This window comes from Doryrhamphus excisus, linkage group LG9, assembly GCF_037039965.1.
Source record: "Doryrhamphus excisus strain RoL-2023G ecotype Guam linkage group LG9, RoL_Dexc_Guam_v1.1, whole genome shotgun sequence".
Lineage (NCBI taxonomy): Eukaryota > Metazoa > Chordata > Actinopteri > Syngnathiformes > Syngnathidae > Doryrhamphus > Doryrhamphus excisus.
Genome location: NC_136365.1, coordinates 22,743,972 through 22,761,206, shown reverse-complemented (window position 1 = coordinate 22,761,206; position 17,235 = coordinate 22,743,972). Strand labels below are relative to the sequence as shown.

The 17,235-nt window shown below is 47.6% G+C and overlaps 3 protein-coding genes across 14 annotated transcripts in view; 1 reads left to right on the top strand and 2 right to left on the bottom strand.

Moving 5' to 3' along the window:
- Positions 1–1,534, bottom strand: part of lrba (LPS-responsive vesicle trafficking, beach and anchor containing) — a 139,011-nt gene extending 137,477 nt beyond the window's left edge. For 5 of the 8 annotated variants that reach the window (XM_058091545.2, XM_058091548.2, XM_058091547.2 and 2 more), the window contains exon 1: positions 671–1,531. In XM_058091545.2, the coding sequence (XP_057947528.2) occupies positions 671–835 (165 nt within the window). In that variant the 5' untranslated portion in view covers positions 836–1,531. Of the gene's footprint in view, positions 1–670 lie in introns of all 8 variants that reach the window. The other 3 variants (XM_058091546.2, XM_058091549.2, XM_078793753.1) reach the window with 2 other exon arrangements.
- Positions 1,535–4,000: 2,466 nt separating this feature from the next.
- rps3a (ribosomal protein S3A) lies at positions 4,001–6,564 on the top strand. Its single transcript, XM_058087118.2, has 6 exons — positions 4,001–4,148; positions 4,704–4,807; positions 5,053–5,240; positions 5,878–6,086; positions 6,156–6,265; positions 6,396–6,564. Exons 1-6 carry the CDS (start codon positions 4,087–4,089, stop codon positions 6,521–6,523), a joined length of 801 nt encoding a protein of 266 aa, XP_057943101.1. The 5' UTR covers positions 4,001–4,086; the 3' UTR covers positions 6,524–6,564.
- Positions 6,565–6,610: 46 nt separating this feature from the next.
- Positions 6,611–17,104, bottom strand: sh3d19 (SH3 domain containing 19). Of its 5 annotated transcripts, XM_078793752.1 has the most exons (19): positions 16,949–17,104; positions 15,570–15,609; positions 14,020–14,134; positions 13,649–13,713; positions 13,545–13,612; positions 12,163–12,990; positions 11,078–11,155; positions 10,872–10,984; positions 10,758–10,798; positions 10,544–10,694; positions 10,402–10,461; positions 10,174–10,249; positions 9,792–9,922; positions 9,611–9,669; positions 8,732–8,949; positions 8,587–8,630; positions 8,335–8,512; positions 8,155–8,258; positions 6,611–6,800 (listed from the first exon to the last, which is right to left on the bottom strand). In XM_078793752.1, the coding sequence occupies exons 1-19, from the start codon at positions 17,025–17,027 to the stop codon at positions 6,693–6,695; spliced, it is 2,556 nt and encodes an 851-aa protein (XP_078649878.1). In that variant the 5' UTR covers positions 17,028–17,104; the 3' UTR covers positions 6,611–6,692. The 5 variants fall into 5 exon arrangements, with proteins under 5 accessions (XP_078649878.1, XP_057943038.2, XP_057943046.2 ...); XM_058087055.2 differs by having other exon boundaries at positions 13,545–13,713; XM_058087063.2 differs by having other exon boundaries at positions 8,155–8,255; positions 13,545–13,713.
- Positions 17,105–17,235: the final 131 nt, after the last annotated feature.

Here is a 17,235-nt window from a genome sequence, read left to right as displayed (position 1 = left end):
CATGCTGCCATTTTGTCTTCCATGGTGCCAGGTGTGTGCGGCCCATCTCTACTTTTTAAAAAGGTGAGAAAAATGTTGGCAATTTCAATAAAATTCTCATTTAAATTAAATAAGTCAAGGTCTTCGGAAGAGCAGCAAAAATATGAAAGCGCACCATGAGGTGTGTGTATGGTTGCAGCTAGTCATGTAGGTTTTAATACCACTTCATGAGTTTGCTTCCCTGAATGCCCCGTCGGTGTGTCCCAACCAAGATGGCGGGGGTCAGGAAAGTGTAATTTTGATATGATGCAAGTTGATTGGTCATGCCTGGAGAGTGAGCAGGGGTTGTCATGGAAATGCGAGTGTAGTAGTTCCGTGTTTGACGGTTTGGGATGGCTGACACCTGTTGTGTTGAAAAACGGAGCCAACGCGTCCCCTCCGAGGAGTACACCTTCGTGGGGTTTTGTCCCGAAAAAAAGTCACCCTCTCCGCCCGACACCTCCCACGCTCCAAAAGCAAAAGGGCGGATTTCACCGTTAATGCCAGCGGAACGACAAAAGGTTTCATTGAACACTTTCATTTTGTGCAAAGACACTTGCAAGACAAGGTGATATCAGACGTGATCGTGTCCCAGTGATCCCAGCGTGACTACCACCTGGGGGCTATTCCGAGCTAATCCAGATCAGCTTACCAGGTTGAAGGCGGTCTCCACGATGTCTCGATTGGACACGTCCCCGACGTCCATCAGACCGGCCAGCACGGCGAATTTCATCCGGATGCCCCTGATGGGCACGGCCGGGTTGAGAGCCAGGTTGGCCGGCGTGGCGTCCGGGCCAGAGGTCTCCTCGCTCGCCATTGCTTCAGGCGGGGCCCGGGTGGCGTCCGCAGGTAAATGCACCTGTTCGCCTCGCAAATCCAAGTCAAGGCAGGAGAGAGGTCCACTTCGATTCCCCTCTGGGTGGGTTGGGTGAGTTGGGCGAGTTGCGGACAGTCTACCGACACATTACACAAGCATGTCCTTCCCCGTTCGGGACAAATAAAGTCAGTCCAACAGGAAAAGTACAAAGTGTGTTCTTCCGCCGTGGGAGTGCGTCCGCGAAGTCCTCTTCTTTAGTCCGTAACTTGATAGCACACAGGCGGATTAAATCCTGCCCGACGAGACGGTGGGGGAAGGAAGGAAGACGGGGAAGGTGAAGGCAGCCCTCACCGTCTCCTCTAGCCGGCGAGGAGGCTTGATAAAGGGCCACTTTACAACCGGCGGAAGTTGCTATTGTCAGGGAGTGCAACACAGGTAGCGACAAACTCACAAACCGCCCGTTTTTTCCTATCCTCCGCCGGAATAAAACACAAGGCGTCCGCTCGCGGTTTCTCCTCTGTCGGGGAAAGTGCACTCAATCCCGGCTGGCCGAGGGACGGCGTTCGGCTCCGTGCTGCCGCAGCTGTGTCGCTTTCGCTTCCTGGTTGCTGCTCCCGGGTAGGTGGTAGCTTCAGACCGTCACCGCCATGACAGTCGGAGCCCTTGAGTGAGTAAGTGAGCGAGTGGCGCGCATGCGCACTAGCAGCCCAAGGCCGGTTGCCTCCCAGAGGCAGCAGGCAGGTGTGTCGCTCAGGTGTCACTTGACATCGCTGATCATGGCAGTTTTCCCAAACGACAACACTTGTGACCGACTACGGTGGACTCGGTGTACACCATGCAGGATCTGGATCCATAATGTCACAAATCTGTCCCAAGCTCTTTATTCTATTTATATTTAGACCTATTGTCATTCATTTAATACATTTGATGTAAATGTAATGTATAATGTATATCATGTCTTTTCTATTCTTCAGCCTGGCATTCTATTCTCGTCTATCGTTTCATTTTATTAGCAGATTGTAGGCCTTATTGTAGGCCTGCTGGTGCCATCAAATAGATGAAAAGCAGCCCTTAAATGCAATCTAGAAATACCCACACCACAAAAAGCCAGTCTGTGTTTCATCCACGATTGTATGCTTGGAGATGGAGTTATGCATGCAGGGGTGTCAAACCCATGCCACGGAGGGCCGAGACCCTACAGGTTTTCTTTCCAGCCGGTTACTAAAGCAGGTGATTTGAATGATGAACCCTTCTTTGGTTTGAGGGAAGGGGCTGTCATTGAAATCACCTGCTGGAGAAACTGCTTGGAAAGAATACGTGTAATGTCTCGGCCCTCCATGGCATGAGTTTGACACCCCTGCAATAGATGCTTTCATGAGGAGGTGTGAGTAGAAAGTGCTGAAAGTGGGAGAATTCCTGCTGTGAGTGGTTCTGCAAGTTTCAGTAATGGTAGGGCTTTCCTCTGGCCTGAATAGCGTGAGTGCACTCCAAATAGGAAAAGCCTACTCCGTCAGCCTTGTACTGTAGTCACCTGGATAAATCAATTGCACTCGTGTCATTTCAATCTCTTGTAATCAATATGCATGCATGGCAGTGATTTCATTCTCTTAAATGATGTTTCAATCAAGTGTCAATTTTATTGTTATTTCTTCAATATCTATTTTATTATAGGATTCATATTTACTAAGGGTGAAACGGTTAATTCAGGGTTCTGTATGATATGTTTGTGTTACGGTTTGATACAATCAATAAACGAGCTTGCCTTTGCCAACCTACGCGAGAGGTGCATAGGAGTTTGCCTAGCGGTCTACATGTGCTTTGTGGACTTGGAAAAGGCGTTCCACCGTGTCCCTTGTGGCATCCTATGGGGGGGTGCTGTGGGAGTACGGGATTGGTGGTGCTCTTCTACCTGCCATTTGGTCCATGTACAACCGGATCGGCTCCATATGACCCATATGCTTGTTTTTCATAGCTTACTTAAGAGAAATATCCATATTCCATAGGCATACATAAGCTCTGTGAATGGGGGTGTTACTCTAATCAATATGTCTGCTGAACGTTCCATGCATTGCAATATATTGGCGTCAAATATTGACATGCTATTTGACCCCAACATATTGCCTGAGATTTCTCCTTTTGTGTTGACTTAAGATGAGTTAAAAGAAGATGAGCACGTTTGCCCGTGCCAACCTTTCTTTCTGCTTTCTTTTATTCTTCACTCCAGCTGGACGAAGCAAACGCTCAAGCAGAATGACGGGGTCTTTCCTTTGCAAATTGTCTCTGTGGCGTAGGGATGGACGTTTCTCCTATTGCAAGAAAAGACAGCTTTGCCCGCTGCTTTTGTCATCTTATGCTTTGACAGCAGAGCAAGGGGACAAGTGTAGATGGCGTCACAATTGCCAGCCCTCAAGGGGCAGCCGGCAGCGTCAGCCTGCACGCGGGTGCTGCATGTTGCCATGTCCTCTGCAGCCTGGAGGCATTTCTCAGTGAAAAACATCACATGTACAGTAGCTTGTCACACAGAAATATTGCACAGTGCGACATATCTTTGACATTATATGTGTCTTATGTCAATGGAGTTGGCTATGGTCACAGTATGTACACTTTTAGAAGTACTCCCTCGCTGACTGGATGTACTCTATATTGGCAGCGTTTAGAGCTGCCAGGTAGGAGGCGTAGAGGAAGACCAAAGAGGAGGGTTGTTGGTGTGAGAGACGGATGAGAAGACAGGGTTGGATGGAGGAGGTTGGTTTGCTGTGGGACCCCTGAAGGGAAAAGCCCAAAGAGAAAGAAGAAGAAGAATATGATATTCATTTGTTGTTTACCATGATACCTTAAATCAATGTTATTCTGTTGGTATAATGTCATTTTAATGTCTGTGTGATCAATCACTGACGACAAAAAGTTGATTTTAGTGTTAAACGATTTATTAAAAACGAAAAAATAAATGTATGCATGTAAGTAATTTGATAAATTATGCTCAAGTCACTATTGTATATTATTAGATTATTGCATTCATTATAATATACTTGTGCTATTAACTGAATTATATTATTAATCTTTCATGTATATTATTTTGTGTTAATGTTAATATTTGTGTTTATGACCATGGTAAATGATATTAAATTGACGTGTAAAAACTGGGCGCGCTCATTGTAAAACTCGCGAGAGCAAAGACAAACTCTCGATCTCGAACTCTTCAAGTCTCGCGCGATTTCCCCTTTCCTCCTCTTTCACTCCCTGTAGCCAACATGGCAGTCGGCAAGAATAAGAGGCTGACCAAAGGCGGCAAAAAAGGTGCCAAAAAGAAGATGTAAGTAATACATTCGCGCATCTGAGTGATAAAGAGCGTGTCGCCGTTCGTTAGGTTCCGTAAACGTGCGCAAACGATAAAGGATGATTGCGATATTTAGCGGATTGCTAAGGCCTCGGCTGCGGTCGTCGGTATCGTTCTGGAGTGGCTCTTCCTTTCGGCGTCTTTAACAGAATTCAAGCATTATTCCAATTGTACGGCCTTGCTGGGTGCTACTTTTGGACTAGCTCTTATATTAAAACCCAAGCTGCCTCAAGTGTCTTGACGTAATTGTAGCATGTTAACTAGTTAGCCGAAGCTAACACATGCTAGCATGACGATAGCTGCTGCCACTGTTAAGAACTTGTGAAATGACCTATCCATACAAATCTAACGGAGTGGTGAAAGTCACTTGAAGTTGTGGTGTAGTTGTGTTCTTTGGAGAATGTAAGCTAGCGTTTACCGTGCGTGCTCTGTAAAGTTCCTAGCAAGCTAGCTAGCAGTGTCGATGTAGCTGCCTGGCCTTATTTTGAAAATGGGAATGCCTAAGATGAATGTTTTCATGTCACCTCGCAGTGTGGACCCTTTTTCCAAGAAGGACTGGTACGATGTCAAGGCACCAGCAATGTTCAACATCCGCAATCTTGGCAAGACCTTGGTCACCAGGACTCAGGGAACCAGTAAGTCCGCATGTGGATTCCACTTCCAGCAGTGGCAGGGAGGTGTTGATCAGGCACCAATACCTAGATGTGATGAGAAGTTGGTAATTAGGTGTGCATGTGTGGGAATGAATGATGACTAGCTGTTTTGGTCCCAAAAGACTGCTGATGATGACTTTGAGATCACCTGACTTGCCAACTTTTAATGTTGCAAGTGTTTGAGGATTAGCCCGTGCCCGTAGTAACAGTTGTCTGCATTTACCCAGGAATCGCCTCAGACGGTCTGAAGGGTCGCGTGTTTGAGGTCAGCCTTGCTGACCTGCAGAATGATGAGGTGGCCTTCCGCAAGTTTAAGCTGATCACGGAGGACGTCCAAGGCAAAAACTGCCTGACCAACTTCCACGGTATGGACCTGACCCGTGACAAGATGTGCTCCATGGTCAAAAAATGGCAGGTAAATAATGCGGATTGTTATTCCTCTTGTGCTACCTTGGCGTGCTACATTTCATGACTGTTTTTTATTTTACAAAGTAGGTGATATTTCCAAAAGCAAGCACTTGTTGTTGTATGAGCAACAAGACAGTGTTGGAAAATGTTCTACAATGATAAACAAAGCTTTGTCATGATTGGTCAGCTCTCCCCTTCTATTTACTATGAAATGAATATGGAGACTTAAACCATAGCCAAGCTTCAATGAAGTCTATTCTAATGGGAAGGATGCCAACATTAGACTGGAATAAAAACTGAGGTATTTATCAGTCCTCATGGCAAACTGGTAATGGTTTAATTTTTTTTATTTGCACATGCATTGGGTTACAATGCAAAGCAACAAACAATCCTAATGCTATGGTAGAATGATTTTCTACTACCTGGTAAGTATGCGCTACTAGTGAAGTACAAGGATGCATGCTATGTGTGTAGATGGTGCTGGAGCCAGGCCAACAGTAGGAGACGGCAGTCACTGGAGTAGCAGCACAAAGGCCGTTCAGATTTCTGGTTTCTGAAGACATTGAAGTGCAATACTGCAATAGTCGCTAAATTTGAGTCATCATTGGGTCAGAGGTGGTAAAGGTGGTGGTAATCTTCCTCAGACCATGATCGAGGCCCACGTGGATGTGAAGACCACAGACGGCTACCTGCTGCGTCTCTTCTGTGTGGGCTTCACCAAGAAGCGCAGCAACCAGATCAGGAAGACCTCCTACGCCCAGCACCAGCAAGTGCGCCAGATCCGCAAGAAGATGATGGAGATCATGACCCGTGAGGTGCAGACAAACGACCTGAAGGAAGTCGTCAACAAGCTGTGAGTGCATGATGGTGGCTTTGATGTTGGTGGTGGATTACCTTCTAATCCACCTTTTTGTTTCTTCAGGATCCCTGACAGCGTTGGCAAGGACATTGAGAAGGCCTGCCAGTCCATCTACCCACTGCACGACGTCTACGTCCGGAAGGTGAAAATGCTGAAGAAGCCCAAGTTTGAGTGTAAGTGAAGACGTTTTTTCTTCTGCTGCAACCTTTTCGTGTCGTTTCATGTTCGTGCGATGGCTTTATTCTCGCCATCACATTCGTACTATGAAGTCCCGTCAGAGCTGAAACCCATCTTCTCCTGCAGTGGGCAAACTGATGGAGCTCCACGGCGAGGGCAGTTCTGGCACCGCCACTAAAGCAAGCGGTGACGACACTGGAGCCAAAGTGGAGAGGGCCGACGGATACGAGCCCCCCATCCAGGAATCCGTCTAAACAAACCCTCAATAGATTTAATAAAAAAAATGACAAACGTATGACTTCTTGTCTGATGCCAAAACCTATGAGCACCTCGTAATGCAGACAAAGGCCACCAGATGGTGCACTTTACCTTTTTATTCCACAATGATCAAAGACCCCTAGATACACATTGAAATACTTCACATCACATGACTTGTACATAGTTTTTGGGAACGAGAGCTTGTTTCCCCCGCAACTCTCCAAGGAACCATTCCTCATCAATGGACTCCAGCTTGTTGATAACATCTCCAACCTGCAACACAGGACATGTTCGGGATAGTCCACGTGATCAATAACCTGTCTTCTCATCCGTCTCTCACACCAACTACCCTCATCTCCACTACATCCATGTTCTCAACTGTTGATCCCAAGTGCTTCAAATTCTCCACCTTCTGTATCTCTTCTCCCTGTGACCTCACTCTTCTGCTCGGGTGCCTCTCATTCCCACAATATACTCTGTCTTGCTGCGGCTAATCTTCATTCCTCTCCTTTCCAGGGCAAGCTCTTCCAGCATCTCCTCCACCTGTTCCCTACTCACTACCAATCCCAATGTCGTCTGCAAACATCATAGTCCATTGAGATTCTTGTCTAAGCTCATCTTTTACCTGTCCATCACCATAGCAAACAGGAAGCGGCTCATAGCCGATCCCTGATGCAGTCCCACCTCCACTTGAACTCTTCTGCTCACAGATGCTGACTTCTGCTCTTCGTCTCCTCCTGACCACCCAGAGCCTGTCTCAACTCCTGCCTAAAAGTCCTACAACACTCTTCTTGTTTCAGCTTCCACCATTTGGTCCTCTTCATCTTCCTCACCTTGAGGGTCCTTCTACACCCCCCCCCATCCTATGCTGTCTGCTACACGTACCACTTATCACCTACCACTACTTTGCAGTCACTCATCTCCTTCAGATGACAGCGTCTACACAAGATGTAGTCTACCTGAGTACTCCTACCTCCACGCTTATAGGTCACCTTATGTATGGAAGAAGGTATTCATTACATGTCTTAATATCAATAACCTGCATTGAGACGACAAACTACATGAAATACATGTCTTCATATCAATAACCTGCATTGAGACGACAAACTACATGAAATACATGTCTTAATATCAATAACCTGCATTGAGATGACAAACTACATGAAATACATGTCTTCATATCAATAACCTGCATTGAGATGACAAACTACATGAAATGTCTTCATATCAATAACCTGCATTGAGATGACAAACTACATGAAATGTCTTCATATCAATAACCTGCATTGAGATGACAAACCACATGAAATGTCTTCATATCACTAACCTGCATTGAGATGACAAACTACATGAAATACATGTCTTAATATCAATAACCTGCATTGAGATGACAAACTACATGAAATACATGTCTTAATATCAATAACCTGCATTGAGATGACAAACTACATGAAATACATGTCTTCATATCAATAACCTGCATTGAGATGGCAAACTACATGAAATACATGTCTTAATATCAATAACCTGCATTGAGATGACAAACTACATGAAATACATGTCTTCATATCAATAACCTGCATTGAGATGACAAACTACATGAAATACATGTCTTAATATCAATAACCTGCATTGAGAGTTCCTCATCACAGTGTGATGTGAAGTCATACATGGCCCTGCCCTTCACTCCACTGGAACCTTCTGCATGCTGACCAAGCGTCATGGGGCCTGCTGAGAACATTGAATCCATAATTGTGCAGTACTGAGTGATGCTGAGTTTACTGTCAAAGTGAACTGTAGGAAATACCAGTGTATGTTTGTACAAAGGCTTTAGGAAAGATTCCTTGTCTGTCCTCCAGTCTCCCCCTGCTCCACTGGCCATCAATGTGCTCGCTAAGCAGGATGCAGTCACCTTGCTTGAATGACAGCTCGTCTGGGGACTTTGCATCAAAGGCGTACAAAGCCTCCGCCCACTCCACTGGGGCCTGACCAACAAATACACACTACTGTAATACCTCATGCGCAGTATGCCGTGTACTGTCTGAACCATGTGGAATACCTGAGCCGGTTTGGCTGCTTCTCCTTGGGGAGGATCCGCCACGCCTGCAGACGCACACGCACACACACACACACACACCATTCCAACTGTTATGTGAACAATGGTTTAGACATCTTCTGTATTAAATATAAAGGCCAAGTCCCACCAGGAAGTAGCATCCTGTCATGCTGTGTGGTAGGCGGGGGTAGATCTTCAATGACCTCTACAAAGTTCAGAGGGAATATTCCGGAATGGACGCCCATCTGTCCCTGGGCCCAGTCCCGGCCCACGTAGGTCTTCAGCTGGATCACGTCCCCCTCAGAGAATGTCAGCTCGTGGCTGTTGGCGCCCTGAAAGTCAAACCTGGCCAGGCATCTTGGACCACTTCAGACAGAGAAGATGCTGATCATTAGTTTTGTGTAGCTAGCCGCTGTAGCGCTACAATGTGGGAAGGGGAAGGGAAGACTTTCCCACTCTGTTCCGGACTGCTGTCAGTGTCAGACACGGACAATGCGAGATGTAGAGATGTACGTAGATATGTAGAGATGTAGAGATGAAGCTGACAGTGAAGCTGACAGCTCTTCACCACAAAGATGGCAGTATTACTGAACTCCATGAAATGTTGCTCTATCTTCTCATCAATGGTGGTGATTGACTTAGCTTTACCTCCATAGAAGTAGGAAGTAGGAGAATCATCTCATATTCACATGTGGAACTAATGGGTAAGGCTCATACATTTAGAGTAGTTACTGAGGAACTAGTGGTGAAGGCACATACATTTAGAGTAGTTACTGAGGAACTAGTGGTGAAGGCACATACATTTAGAGTAGTTACTGAGGAACTAGTGGTGAAGGCACATACATTTAGAGTAGTTACTGAGGAACTAGTGGTGAAGGCACATACATTTAGAGTAGTTACTGAGGAACTAGTGGTGAAGGCACATACATTTAGAGTAGTTACTGAGGAACTAGTGGTGAAGGCACATACATTTAGAGTGGTTACTGATGAACTAATGAGGAACTAATGATTAAGGCAAGAAACCGACCTGACTTTCACACAGGATGTTGTCACTTTCTTCTCAGGGACGCATTTGGATGTTTCCTGCTGGATGCGGAAGGAACAGACGATGGAGGATTTCAGCTACCAACATAGACTGATAGACTCTGATGGTTAGTGTTAAGGACTACTAAAAGGTACTACTACTAAAGGACTACTAAAGTACTAACCAGTACTTTGACAAAGTTAACAGGGAAGAAACCGGTGGCTCCTTGAAAGGTTCCTCGGTACCATTCACCGTCCACCCTCTCCACCATGCCGATGATGTCACCCGCCTTCACAGCCAGCTCTCCTGGACCCTCTGACCAAAAATATGAACATTTACATACTGTATACTCCATCATCTACTACTGTATCACTCATTTAGCTACTTCAATACTCCATGATACCATTGGGCAGGTGGGTACGTGGATGGATGGGTGGATGGATGGGTGGATGGATGGATGGATGGATGGGTGGATGGATGATTAGATGGATGATTAGATGGATGATTAGATGGATGTGTGGATGAATAGATGGGTGTATGGGTGTGTAGAAGGGCAAGATGGGCACCTGGCGTGAAGTCATGCAGGACTTGAACCTTCAGCAGGTTTCCTGGTCTGCTGTCTGTGGTCTGTGGTCTGTCATCCTGCAATCACAACAATTCCTGTGGTTGAAAATGCAGGAAAATCAAAAAGTGAAAACTTGGGAGACGTGACATCACGTCCGAGTGGGTGCCAAGAGGTGTCTGCCTAGCTCTGAAGTCTGCCTAGCAACAGGGCAGTGATCCGGTCTTCCCACCTGGAAGGAGAGCTGTCCCGTGTTGACGTGGGAGGTGGTGATTCCACGAGGGCGTGGCAGCTGGAGTGGGAAGACAAAGAGAAGGTTGAAGGGCGGCTAAAGAGAGCGTTGGAAGGCGGGGCCGTGTCCTGGGAAGGATTACCACATATTTGTTGTAAAGACGGTGGCCCGGGATGGGCCTGGGGGGCAGGGCGGGTATTCGCTTGGGGGGGTGAGCCAATGAAGCTGCGGCTTGGATGCGGTGGGGCGGGGGCTTGGCTGGAGGTGGTCGTGGTTTGGGTCTACTTTGTGCCCTGGGGTGTGACAAGAGTCTATGGAATGGAAAAAACAGGAAGTTGAACAGGAAGTCGACTTACCCGTGTGGCAGTGATGGCGCGGGTTTGTGTGCTAAAGATCCCTGCAGAGGAAGCACACGCCTTTACTTTGGCTCATGTGACCCCACGGCACCCACGGCAGTCATGTTTGCTCACCTGTACAGGACTGCTGACGGAGGACTTTGGTTTTGGGAGGCTGGTAGACCTTAGGGAGCCTACGGGCTTCTGGGCAGGAAGTGGAGGAGGATTACCCTGAAGGCTCTCCGACACTGCCAAGATGTACCACAGTCAGTACTGCGGTGTACTACAATACCAGAAAGTATGCAGTGTGGAAGTGAACTTGATAGCTAGCTTGGACTTGCCTGTTTGGCTGGAGACCCTGATGGTGGTAGGTCTTCTAGTCACAGCCTGCCTGGACGAGGACTCTCCAGGAGGGGGATCTGAAGACACAAATATCATAGCAATAAACACGCTGCCTCACTAAACTAAGCTACCTTCACACACGTGAATATTCATAAGCCAGGAGCTGACCACGGACAGACCACGGACTGACCACGGACAGACCACGGACTGACCACAGACAGACCACGGACTGACCACGGACTGACCACGGACAGACCACGGACTGACCACGGACTGACCACGGACTGACCACGGACTGACCACGGACTGACCACAGACAGACCACGGACAGACCACAGACTGACCACGGACTGACCACGGACTGACCAGGGACTGACCACGGACTGACCACGGACTGACCACGCACTGACCACGGACTGACCACGGACAGACCACGGACAGACCACGGACTGACCACGGACTGACCAGGGACTGACCACGGACTGACCACGCACTGACCAGGGACTGACCACGGACTGACCACGGACAGACCACGGACTGACCACGGACTGACCATGGACTGACAACGGACTGACCACGGACTGACCACGGACAGACCACGGACTGACCATGGACTGACCACGGACTGACCACGGACTGACCACGCACTGACCAGGGACTGACCACAGACTGACCACAGACAGACCACGGACAGACCACGGACTGACAACGGACTGACAACGGACAGACCACGGACTGACCACGGACAGACCACGGACTGACCACGGACTGACCACGGACTGACAACGGACTGACCACGGACTGACCATGGACTGACAACGGACTGACCCCGGACTGGCTCGTGTTTCCACAAACCTCCCCGGGTCAAAAATGAGACCAGCACCCAATTAGAGGCCAGAAGTCACTCCTTCCTTCTCCGGTTTGTGTAGAAAAGAAATCGTTGAATTTCTTCATTGCCGCTCCTTCTACCGGGCTAGTTGCTAAATACAAAGCTAAGCTAGGCTACTGTAAGCCAAGCTAAGTCTAGAGAGACACCATCTTGGCAATAGTTGGAAAGGAGAAACCTTTGGTTGGGTGCACTCACTTGAAGGACGGTCCATGTGGGAGTCGTGGTGGTTCCAGATGGAGGTGGAGTTGTGGTTGTTGATGTTTAGGTTGGCCTTCAGCAGTTCCTTGGGAGGCTTCACAGGTGCTCTTCCAGGAAAAGGTACAGCAGGCTCCTCCCCTTGGCTGGTCAGCAGCACAGGGCGTGGTGGGTCCAGGGGACCACCCTTGGCCAGTAACGTCTCTAATTGTGCATGCACGTCGTGGCTGGTCAAGGGTGGCATCGGCTCGGGTGCCGCTAACGGAATCAGGGCTTGGCTGGCTACATTGGGGGTCAACGTGTGGGTCAACTGCGAGCTCACAGCCATGGGGGGTTTGGAGGACACCGGCGGCTTGATGGTCTTTCTGGGAAGAGGTTGGGGTTTGGTGGATTCTGCCAGGTTCACGTCCTCAGGGCCGCTCTGGCTCTCAAAGGCTTGGATCCGAGCTCGGATATCTCCTGGATTTTTATTCATCTCAAGGTGAGAAGGTTCCTCCAGTGACGGTGCGCCTGGTGTCCCCTCCCTGAAGACCTCTTGCAGCTCCTTCAAATATCCACTGGAGGACTCAGCATCAGCACCTGACGCCACGTCATTGGCCACTTGACCCAGGTGGACCAATGCCTGATCTTTATCTTCTGTGTGCTGTCTGGACTTGGTGCGGGGAAGAGGAACAGGGGTTGGTCTCCAATCTGCGGCACCGTCCCGGCGCACAGCGTCAGATCTGCTCCACTCATCAGCACATTCTGACTCGGCTTCTGAATCCTGTGGCCCAGCTTTACCGGTCCGTCTGGGGGGGGTCGGTCGTGGTGGTTTTGGAGGTTTTTGTCCTAAAGTCAGATTGAAAAAACAATATTTGAACATAAATATAAGTCGCTAGGAAAGAAAGATGACAAAGGCCCAAATATAAGACCGCCTGTCACGTCGCACACTAGAATGTTCAAATATGACCTTCATGACACCACGACCTTGCTTTGATTTCATCTGGGAGAAGAGTGTGAACAAAGACAGGTGGTCTTATATTTGGGACATGACGTGAATATTACTGTTATCATTTCTATGATTATGATTATTGTTAGCATGTTACTGTAATGACCCAGATAGAAGATGTTATTGCTCTCCTTCCCCGTTTCTATTTGACATGCAATCCCCAAAGCGGAAGCAAACACCTTCTCCCATCAGAGCTTTTCTTCCTGTCACTCACACACAAAGAAAGTCCCTGATAGGTTGTTAGCAAGTTGGCAATCAAGTAGGAGGGGTTCTGATTAGAAGGTTCTAGATAGATACCGCTGGTCCAGGAGGGATGGCTGGGTGTCTGGGAGAAGGGGGCGTGTCTTAATACGGTACCGCGAGATGAAACACGCCACCAATCTCAGGATTTTACCCTCAGATTGTTGGCTCCTCGCTGGGTCAGTCTGGGTGGTCCTGGTGCTGGTCCTGGTGCTGGTCCTGGTGCTGGTCCCGGTGCTGGTCCCGGTGCTGGTCCTGTAGGAGCGGCGGGGGGCTGCGGTGGGCTGGATGATGTGATCCCCTTGGGTCTTCTCTTTGATCACCTGCTCATAGGACAGTGGGGGCATGCACGCACACACGCACGCACGCACACACACACACACACACACACACGCACACACACGCACACACACACACACACACACAACTTTAACATTGAGTACAATAGGAGACACCAAAGTCAAATGCTCCTGATGTTGTGTGAAAAAATGTCTGAAAAAGAGCTGCACAGTTTGGAGTTTTTCCAAACGTTGGAGTCCGGAGGAAAGGTGCTATTTGAGCCCGTGTCCTGTCTGCGGAGGCTGAGTGTTACGTTTCAACACAGGGCGTCCCTTCGTGCAAATACGGACCTGGATTCCAGCAGAGCAGCTTGTTGGATGGGAGGAAGGAAGGAGCACAGACGATTCGGAGAAGCAGCTGTTAGCGTCCGCCGGCTCTGCTGAGATGATGGTGATCTTCTGTTGCCTGAAATATTCCAAATCCTTTTTGCTCTTTCTACCGTATCAATATTAAATCACTTGGTTCATTTGGCTTATTGAACAACATTTGGCAGTGCAGACGTGATGTTTGGTAAAAGCTCCCTGGTGGAGGTAATCAAACAACGGCACCCTGACTGTGAAAACTAAGGTATCATATCTAAAAGGAGTACCTCATGTAACCTTTAGTAATGTACCAGGCCATTATTTCCACAGCAGTAATCAGAAGAATGAATCAGTGGGTTAGCAGTGAAAGATGTACTGTACATACAGTATACTGTAGGTATACTACGTACTACTTACGACGTACTACGTACGACGTAATGATGACAGCAGCCTTGTTCTGCAGCTTCGCGCTCATCTGAATGCCTGGTAGAAGTAACTACCTTTGTTTGGACTGATATCACCATGGCAACAATAACAGCTCCCAGCAGTTTCATGTTTGCCAGTACGATGCTACAGCGGCTGAGGCAAGAACTGAAGTATTGGTGGGTATTATCAAGAAAAGCGTGGAAGTTGCCAGATGTCACCTCTGAAATTCTACTCTTATTTTGGAGGAGCTATTTTGGTTCTCATCATTACAGTTCTCGTTGCTGGCCCAACAGATGTAGCTTTACTTAGCTTTACTTAGCTTTACTTAGCTTTACTTGGCTTTACTTGGCTTTACTTGGCTTTACTTGGCTTTACTTGGCTTTACTTGGCTTTACTTGGCTTTACTTGGCTTTACTTGGCTTTACTTGGCTTTACTTGGCTTTACTTGGCTTTACTTGGCTTTACTTGGCTTTACTTGGCTTTACTTGGCTTTACTTGGCTTTACTTGGCTTTACTTGGCTTTACTTGGCTTTACTTAGCTTTACTTGGCTTTACTTGGCTTTACTTGGCTTTACTTGGCTTTACTTGGCTTTACTTGGCTTTACTTGGCTTTACTTGGCTTTACTTGGCTTTACTTGGCTTTACTTGGCTTTACTTGGCTTTACTTGGCTTTACTTGGCTTTACTTGGCTTTACTTAGCTTTACTTAGCTTTACTTAGCTTTACTTGGCTTTACTTGGCTTTACTTGGCTTTACTTGGCTTTACTTGGCTTTACTTAGCTTTACTTGGCTTTACTTAGCTTTACTTAGCTTTACTTGGCTTTACTTGGCTTTACTTGGCTTTACTTGGCTTTACTTAGCTTTACTTAGCTTTACTTGTACAGTCAAGCTGAACAAACAAGGTGGCTCTAATCCTGCTTTCCATGACCGTATGAGTACTACGTGTACTACGTGTACTACAGTATGTGCTGTACATGCATGCGACGAGGGTTTTTAGCATGACTCTCGTATGAGAGTATATGATGTAACCTGTACTTTCCTGTACTTTACAAACGTCAAGTTCTTTTCAAAGGACTTTTTCATCCAAGTGCGGCAACTCAAAGGAGGACCAACCTGCAAGGCAAAGCATCTGCTTGTTCTCCCTGGACACCACCTGGGAAGATGAAAACACCTTTAAAACGCCATCTTTGCTGTCCTTCAAGCTAGTCTGACACTGCTGACATCTTCACATCTTCATGGTGAACGCGACGTGTGGGAATATTCATACGTCACGTTCAAATACCTCATGGAGAGACAGACGTCACTGGCGCATGCCTTTCACGCCCACGGTCTCAAACCTCAGCACGTCAACCAATGCTGGGACCCAAACCTTCACGCTAAGGCTAACCTGCGTCGGAGCAACAACACGCGCTAATCATAACTGTAAATATGAACGCCGTAAATATGATCATCTTCTTTTCTCTTTATTGATCTCATATTCTCTCACTTTATTCACCTTTATTCACCACCACAACATTTGATTTAAGAGCCTCTTCTTCTTCTGCAACTGAGCTGCTCTAATTTGCCCTGTCGATCAGTTAAGCCTGTCTAAGTCTAAGTCTGAGTCTAAGTCTAAGCCTAAGTCTGAGTCTAAGTCTAAGTCTAAGTCTAGGTCTAAGTCTAAGTCTAAGTCTGAGTCTGAGTCTAAGTAGTCTAAGTTTAAGTCTAAGTAGTCTAAGTACTCTAAGTAGTCTAAGTTTAAGTCCAAGTCTAAGTAGTCTAAGTCTAAGTAATCTGAGTCTGAGTCAAAGTAGTTTAAGTCTAAGTACTCCAAGTAGTCTAAGTTTAAGTCCAAGTCTAAGCAAATGGATGTCAACATTTTGGTTAGTTCTGTCAGAAAGGATTCCTTCTCAGATGCTGTACTCGTGTGTCTCCTGTATGATGGACGGGGGGTCAGGGTGTCTCCTGCAGGCCTCCAGAAGAGTCAGTGATGCTGACACACGTGTTTAGTCAGCTGTCAAACCCTCTTCCGTGTTAGCCGGGAAAAGGCCAAAGACATCCAAGCACGGATGGGAGCAGTAAAGGAGAGTAGAGGACGGTATATCTATCTACCTGTACTTTCCTAAATACTCGCCAGCGTGTGACCGTGCTCACTGTAGGAAAATGTTTGGACACCCCTGGACTGGAACGTTTGGACAGCTGCTCCAAACCTGCCGAGGTCAGCATTCCCAGCCCGGCCTCAACACGTCCCGCTACACGCTACATGCTACATCCTAGTATACATGCAGTACTGGACAGCAGCAGCTGGTATACATGCAGTACTACTGGGACAGCAGCACCTAGTGTACATGCAGTACTGGACAGCAGTACCTGGTATACTGCAGTACTTGGTGTCCCAGGAAGAGACACCTGCTGCTTCCTGTCTTCCTGACAGCAAAGCCAAAGTTTTCCAGCTCCATGTTGCTGCCAAACTGTTCCTCAAGTGTGGCCAGACCGCTTATTCCATATCGTACCTTCTTGCTCCTCTTCCGCCTCCTCCTTCTTCTCCTCCTCCTCTTCCTCCCTGTCCTCCTTCCGCCTCAGGTCAGCCATCGGTGTTTGAAAAGAAGAAGAGTGCTGGGGGGCTTCAGAGAGAACAAAAGCTTCCGCTGGTGGTCCACACGGTCAGTCCTGCCGACTGCAGCACTAATTTGTGGGTGGAACAACAACAGGCCTGCGGGGGGGGGGGGGGGGGGGGGGGGGCTCAAAGGAGGCCTTATTTCATCAACACAAAAACATCCATGCTCTCCTAGTCATCATT

Excerpts from the sequence above, each read along its gene's own strand:
- rps3a (XM_058087118.2), top strand. The coding sequence starts at position 4,087 with ATGGCAGTCGGCAAGAATAAGAGGCTGACCAAAGGCGGCAAAAAAGGT. Across the intron at positions 4,808-5,052 it reads CACCAGGACTCAGGGAACCA|GAATCGCCTCAGACGGTCTG; the intron begins GTAAGTCCGCAT and ends GCATTTACCCAG. Across the intron at positions 6,087-6,155 it reads AAGGAAGTCGTCAACAAGCT|GATCCCTGACAGCGTTGGCA; the intron begins GTGAGTGCATGA and ends TTGTTTCTTCAG.
- sh3d19 (XM_058087055.2), bottom strand. The coding sequence starts at position 17,027 with ATGGCTGACCTGAGGCGGAAGGAGGACAGGGAGGAAGAGGAGGAGGAG. Across the intron at positions 14,135-15,569 it reads GCAGATGCTTTGCCTTGCAG|GCAACAGAAGATCACCATCA; the intron begins GTTGGTCCTCCT and ends GGAATATTTCAG. Across the intron at positions 9,923-10,173 it reads CCTGCATGACTTCACGCCAG|AGGGTCCAGGAGAGCTGGCT; the intron begins GTGCCCATCTTG and ends ATTTTTGGTCAG.